The 15,973-nt window shown below is 41.0% G+C and overlaps 3 protein-coding genes across 3 annotated transcripts; all 3 read right to left on the bottom strand.

Annotated features, from left to right (window-relative positions):
- Positions 1-16: 16 nt before the first annotated feature.
- LOC126865850 (protein IWS1 homolog) lies at positions 17-2,110 on the bottom strand. Its single transcript, XM_050618743.1, has 5 exons — positions 2,105-2,110; positions 1,546-1,984; positions 865-1,443; positions 345-800; positions 17-274 (listed from the first exon to the last, which is right to left on the bottom strand). Exons 1-5 carry the CDS (start codon positions 2,108-2,110, stop codon positions 24-26), a joined length of 1,731 nt encoding a protein of 576 aa, XP_050474700.1. The 3' UTR covers positions 17-23.
- A 1,941-nt stretch (positions 2,111-4,051) lies between these two features.
- On the bottom strand, positions 4,052-10,566 carry LOC126865849 (uncharacterized). Its single transcript, XM_050618742.1, has 3 exons — positions 10,543-10,566; positions 9,748-9,795; positions 4,052-8,335 (listed from the first exon to the last, which is right to left on the bottom strand). Exons 1-3 carry the CDS (start codon positions 10,564-10,566, stop codon positions 4,052-4,054), a joined length of 4,356 nt encoding a protein of 1,451 aa, XP_050474699.1.
- A 764-nt stretch (positions 10,567-11,330) lies between these two features.
- LOC126865934 (uncharacterized) lies at positions 11,331-15,705 on the bottom strand. The gene is given in 2 exon segments (XM_050618901.1): positions 11,331-13,964; positions 15,601-15,705. Coding segments are annotated over 2 exon segments (2,322 nt in total). The 3' UTR covers positions 11,331-11,747.
- Between the last annotated feature and the right edge of the window lie 268 nt (positions 15,706-15,973).

Genomic DNA, 15,973 nt, shown 5'->3' with positions numbered 1-15,973 from the left:
AAATCATGAGGTCATTCGCATATTTAAGATGCCGCGTTTCTTTTAGGTATTTTGTATCCAAAAGATCCTCCGTACGTCGTTTCGGGCAGCAAGCTGAAGCTTTTTACAATATCAGAATTAAATCCTTCAGAGTCTTTGAAATCGTGGAAATTTTTGAAATACCTAAAATTCCTAAAACTTCCTTCGCCCGAAGGATCCTCGTAATCATTTCCGTTTCCTTTCGACGAGCTCGATCCATATTCTACTTCTGGAACTTCTTTCAGATGGATGTACTCTACGATTATTCGTCGCTTCATTGCTTGTTCTTTCCTTCAAAGAACAATATTTAATTAAAGAACACTTACCTTGTCTTGGCAATTTCTTTCTGTACAATGTTTCAAACTCTTCGTCGATGTTCTTGTCAAGGTATTTAGATGCGTTCGCATCATCGGACGTTTCTTCAGTCTTTTGTCTTTCATAACCATGTCTATCATCGTTTTCTTCATCCTCTTGCCTACTGTAAAAGCTTTTTGATGGCGCGCGATCCGAGTTATATTTAGTTGATGGCGCTTGCTCGTCGTCATCCTCATCGTTCGACGAAGAATAATCATGATATTTGGGCTTCTTATCACCTTCTGCGTTACGATTCTGACTCGAATATTTGCCAAATTTTTCGTCGTATTGCTTGAAGGGAAACGAGGTCGATGGTTTAAAGTTACCTTCCGTTGCTGGCGCCTTAAAGTATTTTCCAGATCTAGTTTCGTAGTCGTCGTCGTCTTCCTCTGAATTTGCTCCGTATTGTTTCTCACGAGGTACATAATCTGCACAACAATCTCGCTCATTAAATTGGAATTGTACTCTGGTAAGAATTATATTGCTGTATACCTTCGTCGTTATCGGCGTCATCCTCGTCGTCGTCGGTCTTAGGCGGAGGCGCAGGTTTCTTTTTGTCAATGATCTCCACGTCAGATCGAATTTCTTGCGCTGGCGTAGCATGACGTACATTGTCAACAGATTGCACACGTTGAACGTTATCGTGTGCAAAATGCAATTGCGACTGAGGTTGGATAGGCTGATAAGCCATCGGTGAGAAGCTACTGACAGTTGGGTATACGTCTACCGCGGCGCCTTTGTATTGCGGAAATTGCGCGTTGTTATCTACGGTGGAAATTGGCACCACTTGACCCTGAAAACGGGAAAGCGGCGACAGGAAAGGTGTACTTAGTTGTACGCTGTTTAGCTTCGGCGTTCTGACTGCGAAATTGAACTGTTGATCTACAGGGTTCAACACGAGTGGTTGGCTTTGCGTACTGGACAAGTACTGAGGTAACTCTCGACTCTTTTGTACTTGAAGCATCGGCAATGGAGGTTTCTCGTTTTGGAACATAGGCGCGTAACTCTGCGATTCTGAGATTTTTGGCAACAGGTAACCAGTCTTATACACGGGAACTTGGAGATTTGTATCTGCAAAGAGAGAAATCGATCGGAAGGATTAACGTTAGTTGAAATGATTAATTGTTACACCTGTTGCTACATTTTGGTTAAACTTTGGTTGGAGGTGCGTACCAGCTTGTTTCAGCGGTTTAGCAAAATCGTCACCTATAGTTTTATAGCCAGTTGACATGGTAAACAAATTATCAGAATATGGCAATAATCGTTCGTTGTTTCGAGATTCGAAGGAATAAACGGACAATGGCGAAGTAGCATACGGCGGTGATTGTTTAAAGGTATCGCTGTACGCTAATGGAATGCTACCTCCGACTAACGGAGGCTCTTTCACAATTTGAACGTTTTTATAATGCGATGGAGATTTTGCATTACTCGAACCAATGCTTCGCATATTTGGCCCGATCGGTTGAATTTGATGAGATTTATAATCTTGAAGAACATTGTGACCAGTTTCGACCACCCCTCTTTTTGATCTCGCGAAGCTTGAAGACAAAAATTGATGTTCTACTCCTGTAGCCGAATTCAGCGTCGATACGATTAAAGCGGTAAAAAATACCTGCAATATATTCAACCATTCAGACACATATTACGTTAACAATCAATAGTCTAACGATTATTTCCTCACAAAATTCACTAATATAACTATCGTAAATAAAACAGATCACAGAAGACGTACCAACATGGCACCAGCTTAATCGACAACGACTTAATAGATACCGACGTTTCTTCTTAACTGGCTGCAACGCAGGCTTCGAGATCTTTTATATTCAGGGATTAGCGATGCGATACAGTCGAATGGATTTGACTTTTCTGTAATTGACAAAAAGCGTGTCGAGAAAAACTGAATTATATCTCCGTGACTCTCTCTGATTGCCGATGCTTAGCAAGCGTGTCAACGACCTAACTCCTTGCTAATTGATATTTCCTCGATTGCGTGCCTGCGATGCAGTGAATAATTATTGCCTTCGCCGTGACTGCTGTCTCCCTAATAATAACGTTTCAAGAAAAAAGTAAATTAAACCTTTCATTTAATAAAATTAATTTGATACTCTGATGCTTGCAGTCTACTAATTGCAGATCCGCTAAGACAATACGCATCGCAGTATTCTTGAATAATGCACGCAGTGCATTAAGTATTTTACACATAATTAAAGGTATGTTAAAGTGACTTTAGAAAAACAACTTTGTTAATAAATTTAATACGAACATGTTCCAACGTACAATACGGCCATGGAATTCACCGGAAGTACAATTAGCTGACCAATATTCGTTGTTCATAGTTCCCATGAAACTACTCAAGCATATCATTCTTAGGTTGTAGACTGAAAGAACCGTAAAAAATTTCTTTCTAATTGCTTTCCAGCTATCTTTTCTAGTGAAAGTTACAGCCTATCGCGGTAAATATACATTCTAGAATTGATGCACGAACTCTGTCACAAATTGAATCTATCACAGCTGGCGCAACGTGTGTAGGAAACCGAAAGAGGAATCGGTATGTCGATAATTGTAAAAAAAAAAAAAGAAAAAGAAAGAACAAAATCATGTAAGGATAAAGTCGATTACGCTATATACAAGTTTTTCTTCAGCTAATCGATAATTATGTTGCTATCGGACAATCACGGTGCAATTATCATCCTTTTATAGACCAAGTTGTAACTCTTCGATTTAATGGAGTAAAGTTAGAAATCCGGATACTTATCAAATATCATGGCGATTAAGGGAAACACTCTTCACACTTTCCTGCCCGCCTCGTACGGCAAGTGAAAATAATTCAAGATTCATGTAAAATTCTCTTCCAATAAAGTAGTTTCACATCGGTGACGTTTAATGCAAAACGTTTGCTATATTCTCTTCGTCGCTTCTGACAAATTAACGATGCTCTGAACAACGACTAACGCCGAAAAATTAGAAAAATTGGAGCTTTGAGTTATAATTTAAGCTGGCCTCGTGCGCTTTTATGATTACCACTATGCTATAAAATTTATTTATTTCAATAAGTATTCGACGTAAGTGTAATCGACAATAATCAAGTAGATGCATAGAGTAGAAGGCTAAAATCAAAGACAACTATTACTTATTATAATTCAATTTTGCAACTTTACATAGCATTATCGAGGGATTTTTACAAGAATTATACAGTGATGGTACAACGAAATTGCGTTGAATAAAAAAAGATAAAGTGAATCGATATTTTTCATTTGTAATTAATATATATATATATATACACAACAATCTCTAGTACCTTGAAAACAAACAATTGAAACTTTCTCTTCAGTGTCCATTCGTTTAAACTGTTGTAACTCTTCCAATATTATGTAAGATAATGTTTAAGTGACTTGTCGACAAATGTCATTCGTAATCACGCCACAGTTTCTATCCGACGACGAAAAGAAATAAAAGAAAATGGATGATCGTTTTACAAAACGTAACATTCATTCGTCTACTTCTTATTTTTATTCATTTATCTATACTGTTTTTAAACTTCGTACTGCTATTAAAAATATTTAATAATACGAATTTTCATATATCTTGATTTTATAGAACCTTTTGTTAATGTTTCAATTGGCTTGCTTTATAAGATTAACGAAAAGAATCGGTTCACATTGCTAATTGAAATTCAGACTTAAACGGTTCTCTTTTCCGACAAAGATCTTCGAGCGCTGGAATCGGTCTGCCCCAAATTGGGATACAACATACCATCGGCCACTTTCTGATAATAATCCTTCAAAGTATCGTCGTAAAATTGCTGCTGCGTCCGCAATTTTTCATTTTCGAAAAATTTATTCAACTGATTTTTGTCGCGAAAGTAGTTTGGCGTGGCTCCATTGGGTAACTGTTTGTTTTTCATCAATAAACCAAGGAAATTATGCACCTTAGGATGATTGTAAGCGTTCTCTTTACCATCTTTGTGCTGTTTGGACGCTTTAGGGAAATTGATTGTATCACGAGACAACGTGGAGGGCGAGGCGTGTGAATCAAATGCGGAACCTTTTCTGAATTGCTTCGTATCTTGCGTGTTGTCGTGTTTCGGCGAGCCATCGGTGTGAACTGGGTCGATATTTGATCCGGAAGAATCAATACTTGATTTATGGGACAAATTACTTCTAGAATGTGACCTTGGCCCATGGTGATGATTATGTTTGTGATTATGATTATGGTTATTGAATCTGCTTGGTCCCGGTCTCTTTTTCCCTGGCTTTCCACGTAAATGACTTTTTGTACGATGCGAATTTAACTGAGGTGGTGTCAGGAAATCTCTGACATGTTTCGTATCTCTAAAGTCATTGTTCGATCCAAAATTATATTTGTCTTGATCTTGAGGCCTGCGCTGTCGATACGGTTTGTTATTTCCATGGGAGGAGCGCAAAGAATTCTTTGGATTTTTCTTCAGCATTTGTTCCAACGCTGCTATCATCTCTTCCGGCTTCTTACCAGGTAATTCGGTTGTTCGTACCTTTGTTTCGCTATGATGCGCTTCCAGTTGATCTTTGTTTTGCCTAGAATCGAACAGCGAGGCTTTCAATCGTTGCAGCTCGTTCTTCAGTTTCGCGATGTCTGACAAGTCAGTAGCGTTATTACGATTGTTCCCTGGTTTTCGATCGTTGTTCCACTTCTGAGAATTATAAATAGTCTTCAGAGATTCCTTGAACATTTGCTCCGCGTAGGTCTTCAGATCTAAAGTTAATTTCGGTTTTACCAAGAGTTCGCTTTGCGCAGAAAAAGAAGGTTTAAAGAAATTACCTCCAGGCAGCAATGGGACTAAGTTTAGATTTTGTTGAAGCGGTTCATTGGCGTGCAGTTTGTTGTTCAACGCATTTTGATTTTTTACGACATCCATGTTCGGAACGAAATTGATCGGGTTAAACATAGGTTTGTCCTGTGACTGGTACGCCTTCAGATCGTTGCCGATGCCTTGATTATTGTTCGAGCCTACATCCGTAAATGCATTCATCACATTCTGCACGTTCGTGGATTCGGTAGTCGAAAATATGGCTGGTTTAGCCGTAACGAAGCTGGTTGTGGAGAACATAGGAATTGAGGTGGTTAAAACAGCAGTCGGGTAATTCATCGACTCGTAGGAATTTATGATCGTGGTATCTATCGTGTTCGGTTTGATATTCGGATTGACAATTTCGACGTTTCTCGTGCCAACGTGCGGTAAATGGGCATTCCCGATGATTCCTGAAACACTTGGTGACGCATTTAACGTATTAATATTATCGGTACTATGACTAGCCGTGTTATCGATCATTTGATACGCGAGGGATGGAAGCTTGATGTTTTTCAAGGTTGACGCGCTGTTATCGAAACCGGTATTTTGTCTCGAGTATTGTTGGCCCTGATCTCGAGATTGTTGCAACAGAAAATTCGCTCCTTGAATGTTCTGCTGTTCGGAAAATATTTGCGGAGTACTCGCCGATAACGTTGTGAACGTTGGCACAGGATTGAAGACTGCTGGTAGCAAATGCGTCGTTTGCAGATAGGTTTTCGTTTTCGGCGCTACGTTAACGTTTTTCAACGACTGTTGATATAGACTGTCCTGTACCTGAGACTTAACTCCTTGAGAATTGGAATTTTCCAAATAATAAGGATTACCATTGAGTGTTTGCCCTTGATCGTCATGGCCGACAGCAAAGCTTGCCGAGGCCAAGAAATTCGTGCTTGTCCCGGGAAGCATGGTCTTCTTGTTCTGCGATTCAGAAGTTATTACGTTGATCTTCGTGACTGGTATAGTCTGTGGCGTCGGTGTAATCGTGGGCATCGTTGGAAGCGGTTGCACCTGCAAATTACCGTGACTAATAGGATTTTGGCCGTGTATCCCGTGAGGATTCACCTGAATATAATCCGAGCCGATGACCGGAGTCTGCATCAACGTTGAGATAGTCTGAAAAGTTGGCTGCGGGAGTATTAGCTGCGGCATATGGTTCGCCGACATTTGATTCGAAGTAGTGACGACTGCTGGCCGAGATGTAGCCGAGCCTTGAGCATCTTGAGCCGAGATGCTCTGCAAGTTATGGTTTAAGCTCGGAGTAACCGCAAAAACTGGAGCGACTGTATTCGATACGTATTGGGGTTTCAGGTTCGCGTGCATCGAATTGTGGAAGTTATTCTGGCCAACGATAATATCTGGCAGGGGCGTGGATACTCTTATCTTTACATCGTTGCCTATCACATTTTCGCCGGTGCTTATCTCAGGAGCGGGCGTGCTTACCGCGTTAAGTGGCGTGGCTGAAACGATATTGTGCAAGATTGCATTAGAGACGTCGAAGCCTTGACTGTTACCGATCGCTGTTGCGTGATCAAAGTTTGCCACTGGTACCAAGTTCACTTTGACCGGCACGATGAGTTTCGGTTTCTCAAGTTGGCCGATTTCAATACCACTCGAGTGAGAAATCTCAAGGTTCGGAGAGATCTGGTTCCAGCTACCGCTCGGCTTGAAATTAGACTTCTGTGATTTTACGTGCCTCATTTCCGAAGCCGAAAATCTACCATCGTACCTCGTGTCTTCGTAGCTATCGTCTTGATCTTGATGCCGATCGTCGTCTGCCCATGAATTCCCCCTTACTTTCTGACGATGCGACTTCGATCTCGACGAATGATGTCTCTTACCCTGGCTTTCCTGCTCCGCGCTATCGAGATTCCCTCGATGTTCTTTCGGGAGCCGCTTCGAGCTGTTGCTAGGTCGTCTTCTGCTCTTCTGAACTCTTCTAGGCCTCTCCGTGTACTCCCCGTAATCACCTTCATCCGACACGTCTCTCGAGTCCTCGTCGCTTCGAAATCTTCCATCTCTGTTGTTCATCGTGTAACGATGCGACACTTCGGAGCTCACCGAATCGATTATCCTCGAAGTTTGATGATTATCGGTATCGAAATTGGATATACTGGACGGCTGATGAAATTTGTAATTTGATTCAGCAACCACGACAGGATGGGAAAATTTGTGATTCTTCGGAACTTGAGGGGACGAAGGCGCGATGCTGTAAGAATTACCGCCGTTCTTCGCGTTCGTCTTCAAAAAGACACTAACCTCGTCGTTCAGCCTTGGGAAGGACGACACAGCTGGCTCGTTTTGTCTAGCCGCGCTTTGTCCGCGACCGTCATAACTGAGAACATTTTGCTGTTGATAATTGTTGCCAACTTTCTCTTGATCGCGACTCTTCTTTCCTGTATCCTTCGCCGAATTAGGAGGATAGTAATAGCTATGCGAATTACCTCCGCTGTTATTTTCGGACACAATTGTTCCATAATTTCCCATATAATCTTCCACTTTCTGCCTGTTCCCTTGAGTTTTATGTTTCAATGTAGATCGCGTTTTTTCGTCTCCGTTTTCGTCGATACCCAACGCTTCCTCGTACAAATCTGTATAAGTGGCAACCACCGGTGTGTCGTTTCTAACTTTAAGCAGCTCGAAATTGTTCTGGTCCCCTTGATACTCGAACGATCTACGATTTGCGCTCAAATTAGGAAAGTTTAAAAATATTCTCGCTTCCGTGGAATAAACAGGATCGTCCTCGAGGTTATCCGTTTCTCGTGCAGCCGTCTGTTCGTCGGTGCTATCGGTGTTGGCCGGATTTACTCGCTCGTTTAAGAAGTTATTCCAAGTAACGTTAATTGATTCTTTCTCCTTCCTCAACGACGTGACATCTGGTTGCTCGAATGGATCAGACGGAGATGGCGATGAAGATACTAATATAGGTACAAACCCATTTGAATTTTCATAATGTACGGTGGTATCTATCATAGATCTTATCAGCTGGTTTCGAAACTCCGGTTTCTGTTCTGGCTTCTCCGCATTTTGCGCCACGTTCTCCGACGCAGTTGCAATCTGATCAAACGCCGCTTCATCCCGCGGGTGCGTGTTTCCTGTTCCTATTACGTGCGGCCAGCTCAAAGACAAGAGTACAACCTGCACCGAATACAAAGTTATTAGCAATAAGTTAAGTAAACGACTATTTCCATTTAATTCGCGTACTTTATAATTGAATTTTCTCGTATCAGCCGCAATTTGTTCATACCATGTACAAGTGATCGAATAAAAACTCAATCGTGCTGGAAGTACGTTAAGTAAAACTACGTTTCACTGCCCGATAAAGTTCGCAGCCAAGTACATCGTGTAACATCGATCAAATTGAAACGCACAGGAGATGCGTTTTAAACCGATTTATCGAATGCTTTTAACTAAAACGCTAACTGGTTTGAAGAAAGTCGACGCACCGGTGGTCGAAAGAAGAAAGCGCTTCGATTATCACGAATTTAAGATAATACCAAAATTAAACGGAATGACCGGTGAAAATAAATGGCAGTCATTGGGCTGACCTAGAAAAAAGAAACATACTAGAAAAGTAAAATGCGAGAGGCATGCGTGTGTACTGTGACAGTGAAGGACTGAATGTGCACGGAAGCAAATCCTCAAGAACTTTCTCACCGATTCGCAAAAGCTAGATGTTAATTGAACCTCTTGGAATTTGGACGTTTTTCAATTTAAGAATAAAATATAGCACGAAGAGGAAATATTTCAGTCGAAAAGGTTATTAATGGAAATCGCCAGTAGAGGATAGCAATTCAAATTAAAGTGGAACGTTCCTGTTTGACATTCGACGGAGATAATTGGGATATAAAGTGAAATAATCACAGCTAATAATGAATTACTTCGGACAGAATAAAATTGCATTTAATTGCCAGAGAATAATACCATTCCCGACTAATAAGTGGACGTTAACCACATAGCAATAAATTTCGTTCTACTTTCGGGCAGACCAAAATAATCCGGCACACGAGGTTTCAGTCGCCCAAGTGTTCAAAGAAAGTAAGATCTTTCCTTTGACGTTTAATTGGCTAACACGTACACGAAGCAAATTAGGGAAAACACCAACGTCGAAATACGAAGAAAGAAAGTGCTCCAATTACGTGGGTCCGTGTGCGTGTTTAGATACACTCTATAAACCTTTATCGGCATTTTATGTTTAATTTTTCGGATATATACGAGACGGCGTTAGATTCTGCTTTTATATCGCGATTTAATTTATCCGGTAGCTTATCGTGATTTTCATCTTCTTACGGCATTAAAAAACGGCGGAACAAAAGACATTACGATCTCCGATTTAACGTAGCATAAAAGTACGAATCTCTTTTCATTGCGATTCGAACAGGCTGATCTATTACGAGAAAATATTTCGTCGTCGACGCAAGGACTGGCGTATCGACGTTTAAGAGAACTACACTCGTTCACGAAATTCTGACTGTTCGCGATCCGATCGTCACAATTCACACAGAATCGAATCGGCACTTTTTGTCGAAAGTTTGGTATCACGTACTTACGAGACAAAAGAACATTTTCTTAGCCGGAGCAGGAGCACCGTTTACCCTCTAAAACGGAAACCACGATTAAGATGGATCGAGTGTCACCGAGCTTCGCGTTGAACACATTGATTGCAACACGGGTTTTTCTCGGAATTTCTATTGTATAATCCAAAAGATCTGGCGAGTTGGACCTCCACGCGAGAACTGAGCCACATAGTAGACACGCGATTTTCTTTATACACTCTGGTAGCCAAGTGAAAAATATCGTTCTAAATATTATCCTATAGTCCACCAGTCGGAGGATACTTTCATTCGCGACACGCGACCATCGCTGAGAAATTGTTGTCCGTAATAACCGCAGGATGCGACCACGCATCATTATCGTGCACACCACGCCAAATTGCTGGAAGAAGAAAAGTAACTTAGGCTGACTGATCGCACTACGCATTGACATTCACAAATATTTCGTATCGTAATTAATGATAGTCTATCGATTAATAATGTATAACTCGTTAATCTTTCGTATCCCCCTTATTATATCTCTGCGTTCTGCTTATAAGCTTCGTTGTTCGAGGTAATCATTAGTAGATTCAGAATTAATATATTTCGAACATGGAATCGATACTATCGGATACAAAGAAATTCCAATTAGAAATAAAACTATCACAAACTATAAAAGAATCACCTTAGATGGTCAGTAGTTTTTCGACTGGATTTTATGCGCTCTAAAACACACGCATTATGCGCAGCGCGCTTACTCCTCCCGATGCAACCAGTCTCACACGATAGAAACGTCGGCTGATGTCGGTGTACCATGATAGTACCACGCTCGACCATTCTTTGCTGTGTAAGACCGCACTCGCAATCGCTACAGTTTAATGCCTTGTGTCTAATTGCCGTGCTCTGTAGATAGGCGGAGATATTATCGTTGCCTTTCGTTGTGAAAACGTGGCATTAACTGCGCCCTACGACCATCGCAGCTTCAGTTTGTTCATCTGCACTTAACAAATAATTAATGCTAATTACCTTCCTCTCCCAACCGTTTCACGTATATTTGTCCTTTCTTCTTTGGTTATTTTTTTTTCTTTTGGATGGGAGGAGGGACAGCTGAGGAAAATTCTGCTGATGCTGCGCACAATTTAGATTTGATCTATACCTCGAGGCAACTTCGATGTTGATGTCGGCGTCAACGTTGCGAAGAATGCGTTCTAAGCTTCTCGGGTATCGGCGATGTTTGCATATATGTACAAATGTATGCTAAATTCGTATCTTTCACTAGGTGAATCGTGAAACGAATAAAAAGCATTAGAAATTTTCCTCGGGATTTTACTTTTCTTAAATTTTCTACATTAATTAGTTCTAGAGTTTACGTTAAATAGATAATAATGCTAAGTGTCATTAATCAGATCGATCAGATTGATAACGGGAAATATCGAAAACATTTCGTGTGGAGACTGGGGATGGTAGAAGGGGAATCGAAAGTAACGAAAATTAAAAAGACTGTGTTTAAGCAGCGCGTGGAAATAACATCGTGCAGTGCGATAAATATCGCTAATGATCTCATTAAACTAAATTTAGAGGAAATGAAAGACTCGTTCGCTTAAGTACGAATTTTATTTAATTAGATAGATATGTATACAGAGGCGTAAATGTACGCTTTATACCAGATCCTTAAGAACTAAGTTTATAAGGTACCTTCTTGAAGTAAAAAATTTGGTTATTCATAGGTTAAATTTCAAAGCGTTGATCCACTTTGAGCACGACTAATTCTTCGAAAATTTCAAACGTTCAGAAATTACTCCGCAACTCTCGAAGAAGCAGCAACCGCAGTAGGTACAGTAGGTCGCCAAACTTTATTGCACAATCCCTTATTAAATACTACCGAATCACTGTCTTTAATAAATCGTATTCCCTTCAAGTTCAATGGCACAAAGCGTCTTACAAAATAATAGTAGATGTGCCAGACGCGTCGCTTTCGCCTGAGCCTTGATTGCCCTCTTTCCTTTTTCTATGGGCCACTAGTTGTTGACCTTGTAATTGGTATATCTTGGATCCTCTAAAATTTGAACGCTTTTAGTTTTCTGCCGACCGCTTGACCCTTGGACGTAACGACTATTCGAATCGTCTAAATTGCTAGCTTCGTAACTCGATTTCCCAACGTACGAACTTGAACTGTAAGTCGGTGATCGTGCATCGTCTTGCGTCAACCGAATCAGATCTAGAACGGGGCTCTTATTAGTCCCAATCGTCGAATGTTTGGAAAAGGATTCAGACCCGAGATTGTACGTTGATGGTTGTGCCAATTGTTGAATGCTCTTAGCATACTGAAGCAAGTATTGTTGAAGCAGAGCCTTCAGATTGATATTCTGCGTGTCTTTAGTCTGAATAGGAGAAGCACCATCGACTCTGAGTATAATGACCGGTATCAGAGAGTTTCCAGCTTGCACGAAAGTCGGACGAACGTTCAAAATAGACGAAGGATTTCTAACATATTCAGAGATGGACGGATTGTAGTTCAATAAATCCGAGTACTGTAGGTTAGAATAATCGTTTAAATCGTTGTTGCTGAAACTTTGTTTCTGCGATTCCCTATTTTCTGCAAGTATCGTATCCAGATAGTTCTGTATTTTTGGATCGTACTTGGGTGTAGTTCGAGAAGAATGTGCGGTGGACGAACTGAAGAAAGAGTTGACAGGTGTTGTGCCATTAGTAGTCGGTTCCGTCGTATATTCCGGATTCGGGCTATTCACCATGTATCTTGACAAAGTTTGCTGATTACGTGAACTATGATTGATATTGGGTCTGGTCAAGCTAGGCTTCGTCTTCTCCGGTGAAGTTGACGAAACGGGGGGAAAAGAATAGGAGGCTGCTAGGTTGCCGTTGGGTTGGCGCTGTTGCGCCAGGTTTACATTTTGCCTCTGGCTCACTAAATTCTGATAGCCGAGTCGATACACTTGTTGCAGTGGCAAACTCGCCGACAAGGATTCCGCAGAAACGAATGGATTTGGCTCTCGTCCGGTTTGCTCGGATATTGTAGGAAATTGCACCGGCCCCTGAGATAAAATATTATTTTCCGTAGAGCTATTTTCATAAATCGAATAAGGCTCCTGAGTTTTTGTGGGTTGCTGCGCCAACGGGTGCGAATATTCAACGTAAGTAGAAGGCGGAACGTCGGAGACCCTGCCGTCCGGATATTTCCAAAAGACTTTGTTCTCGTAGCGGATTCCATTTTCCACGATGTACTTGGGACTGTTTGAGTGTGGCGAACCAACCCTTGGAAAATGAGGATCGTAGTTCAGTGGAGCGATCGTAGAGGAGTCGATATTTTGAGAAACAGAACCGAAGCTATGGGAATTGATATTGGATTGAATATTCTGTTTCTGGCTTGTGTAAGTTTGCGCGTTCCCGTTATGGGAGAAAGGACTTGCGGTAACATAGTTGAACGAATCGCTCTGTGAACTCGCAAAGTTCGCAGCACCAGGAGTTACATATTTGAATGTCTCCGTGACGCCAACAGGCAAAGGTGATTGTGTCGTAGTTGGCAAATTATTATTCCTGTATCCGGAATTTTGAATTGCGAATGAGCTGACTGGAGGTTTCGATGTTGTAAAGAAGTTTCGATACGATTCGGAACTAGAACTTGCTGCGGCTTTTTGCGGCTTCGTTCGTAATCCGAACACGGACTCAGGTTTCGTGGACCGATGAAAATTCAAATATCGGAGATTCGCTTGACTCTGGCCATTAATCTCGGAGAATGATGTAGCGAAAGAGTTCTGTTGCGTACCAAAATGTCCTCTTTGATTACTTGGCTGTACCCTTTCGATTATCGTCTTTGGTAGGAAAGGGCTAATCGATTCCTCGATGCTCACCGTGGTTCCTGATTTTCCGGCTGGAAAATAGTAATTGTATCTTCTCATTTGGATGGTGTTCGTGTTGAGACCATAACCGAGACCGCTGTTCACCGTACGCTTCGATTTCTCCTCGGAAGTGACATTTTCATCCTCTGTATCGTTGCCGAAATCTAGTAGTATTATTGGTGGTAAAATCGGTAAGTCGTCCGACCGATCCTCTTCATCCTTTGAATCAGATTTCTTCGAAACGGCATCATCGTCGGTATCGTCTAGGGGGGAGCTAGTGGTAGACTTGTATTCTCGATCATCATCCGCGTCGGAAGGTAGAGACTTCCCAGCGACGTTCGACGAGCAAAAACCAATTATGAGGAGAACCATAGGAATCTGAAAGCGACGAAAATCGTATGAAGTATGAACGGACGTGTACAATAACGAGAAGGTAGTTATCGATCTTACAGCTCGGTACTCCAGTAATGATAATTTTACTTTCACTTCCCTTCCTTCACTTAGCTTCATCGTAGAATGTCATACGTTTTTATTCTTAACGTGAACGAACGTTTATCAAACAAACTTATAATTAACAAAGGGAAATCGATGCATTTTTTGCGCGATAAATATTACAAGGTCGACTTTAACAGGAAAAAGTGTGAATTTTTACAAGGTCACAGTTAAGGCCAAGTATCCGGTTGGCAAGTAAAGAGAACGAGTTTCGTACGGTGCACACTTGTGATTTTCACCGCTTTCTTCGGTAACTGTATACCTCCGCTGATATTCCTGTATTTCGAATTAAAGTTTTACTCTGGATTTCAGAATAAAAATATCGCAAACTTGAAAGATCGTTTTAAAACAGTCGTGAACAAGTTGCTTCTGTATCTAAGCGTGCTGTTGTGAATCTTAATTTTCTCTAAGAGACGCCATTAATAATCTCCAAGTGACAGGTAAGAAAGTTACTCGAAAGGCATAGACATTATCGCGTTATACTCTTTTGCACTCAGACCGATTACCATAGAAATTATTTAATTTTGAAATCGCTCAACTTACTGGCTGAACGCTACTGCGTTTCGTAACAGAGAATGATTATTCGGTAAATGGAGCGTCGCACCATTTTCACCAAGGTTTATCTTTCGACCAGGTAGAAAATCAACCGTTACCTAATAACGAACAACCCGAATAGATTTTATGACAACCGAGAGCCGCTGTTCCTGTAGTACCTTCAAGGACTTTCACTGACTTGCTCAAGAGCATCTGCCACGGTTACTTTGCCGGACCTGCGCGACCGTAGATGGAAGAAAATAAGAAACACTTTCTCCATAATGACCGATTCAGAAGAGTCTCGTCGACAGAAAGAATTTAATTCTATCAACGAAACGATGAATTATTTTGAGTTGATATCGTTGGCAAATATGATATTAAATAAATCGGTGTAGCTAGCAGTCAGTTATATCGATGTGCTCCATAAGTTACTAGATCTTGTACGAAATATGGCGAGATAAGCGAAGAAACGTACGTTGGAACGCATACAAATAACGTCATTCGTATTATCATTCTGAGCGTTCCGAAAAACTAATAAGGGTGATCCTTCATAAACGAGATAAGGTAAAAGTCATATTCCGTGCACGTAAAACTATTATTCGTTTGTGCTGCCCCTTCACTTCACAATTTGTAACTTTTAAGCATGAAACGAGTATTATGTGCGTAATATAAATAAATAAATTTTGAAATTTCGTTGTCGCTATAACGAAACACGATAATCTCGATTATATCGATGAAAGTTGAAACCTTAAAGAATCCTGTATAACATACACGTAGTATATCTAAAAGAATTTTCTACGATAAATCTTCACATATTTGCATCAGTCACTTAATCTATCTATCACTTTGCCGTTTTATAAGAACTGCGTATAGAGATGTTAAACGTCGAATCGATCAGCTGACAGGTGTGACGCGTGAAATTTCCGAAATGTAAAAATGAAACGTTTAAGAAAATGTCAAAGCTAAGGCGAGAAATCGGCGTACTTACGTGTATCACGAGAATCTTCATGATGACGGTCGACCTTAAACCTGTACGCTTGACTCTTGGTCTTCTCGCGTGTATTTGGAACTGATGAAGCAGTGGCGGCTACATCCCACCTTATATGCCTTCGCTTGAACCGCGAGAGGGACACCACGATTATAGTTTCACCGCTGTAACACACTGACATTCTTTATTCGATACGTATGGAAAGACATCTGCCAGTAGCGTAGCGACACCGCTATGGCAGTGTGCTCATCCTTGGTTAATATTTCGACACGAAGAAAGCTAATGTCACGATATACATATTCGTAGTTATGATCGCGACAAAGAGATTAAAGCGACAATTAATTATCGTCCAAGGCGACACGTGCTTTTTCAT

Source organism: Bombus huntii, chromosome 5, assembly GCF_024542735.1.
Source record: "Bombus huntii isolate Logan2020A chromosome 5, iyBomHunt1.1, whole genome shotgun sequence".
NCBI classification, from domain to species: Eukaryota; Metazoa; Arthropoda; class Insecta; order Hymenoptera; family Apidae; genus Bombus; species Bombus huntii.
This window is presented reverse-complemented; position numbering and strand designations above follow the sequence as displayed.

What these genes read in the sequence shown, in the direction of transcription:
- LOC126865850 (XM_050618743.1), bottom strand. An exon ending in TGACGCCGATAACGACGAAG is followed by an intron (nt 801 to 864) that starts GTATACAGCAAT and finishes ATTGTTGTGCAG; the next exon opens with ATTATGTACCTCGTGAGAAA. An exon ending in AAAGAAATTGCCAAGACAAG is followed by an intron (nt 275 to 344) that starts GTAAGTGTTCTT and finishes GAATAATCGTAG; the next exon opens with AGTACATCCATCTGAAAGAA.
- LOC126865849 (XM_050618742.1), bottom strand. Translation starts at nt 10,566, where the DNA reads ATGGTCGAGCGTGGTACTATCATG. An exon ending in TCGAGCGTGGTACTATCATG is followed by an intron (nt 9,796 to 10,542) that starts GTACACCGACAT and finishes TTTCCGTTTTAG; the next exon opens with AGGGTAAACGGTGCTCCTGC. An exon ending in AGAAAATGTTCTTTTGTCTC is followed by an intron (nt 8,336 to 9,747) that starts GTAAGTACGTGA and finishes TATTCGGTGCAG; the next exon opens with GTTGTACTCTTGTCTTTGAG.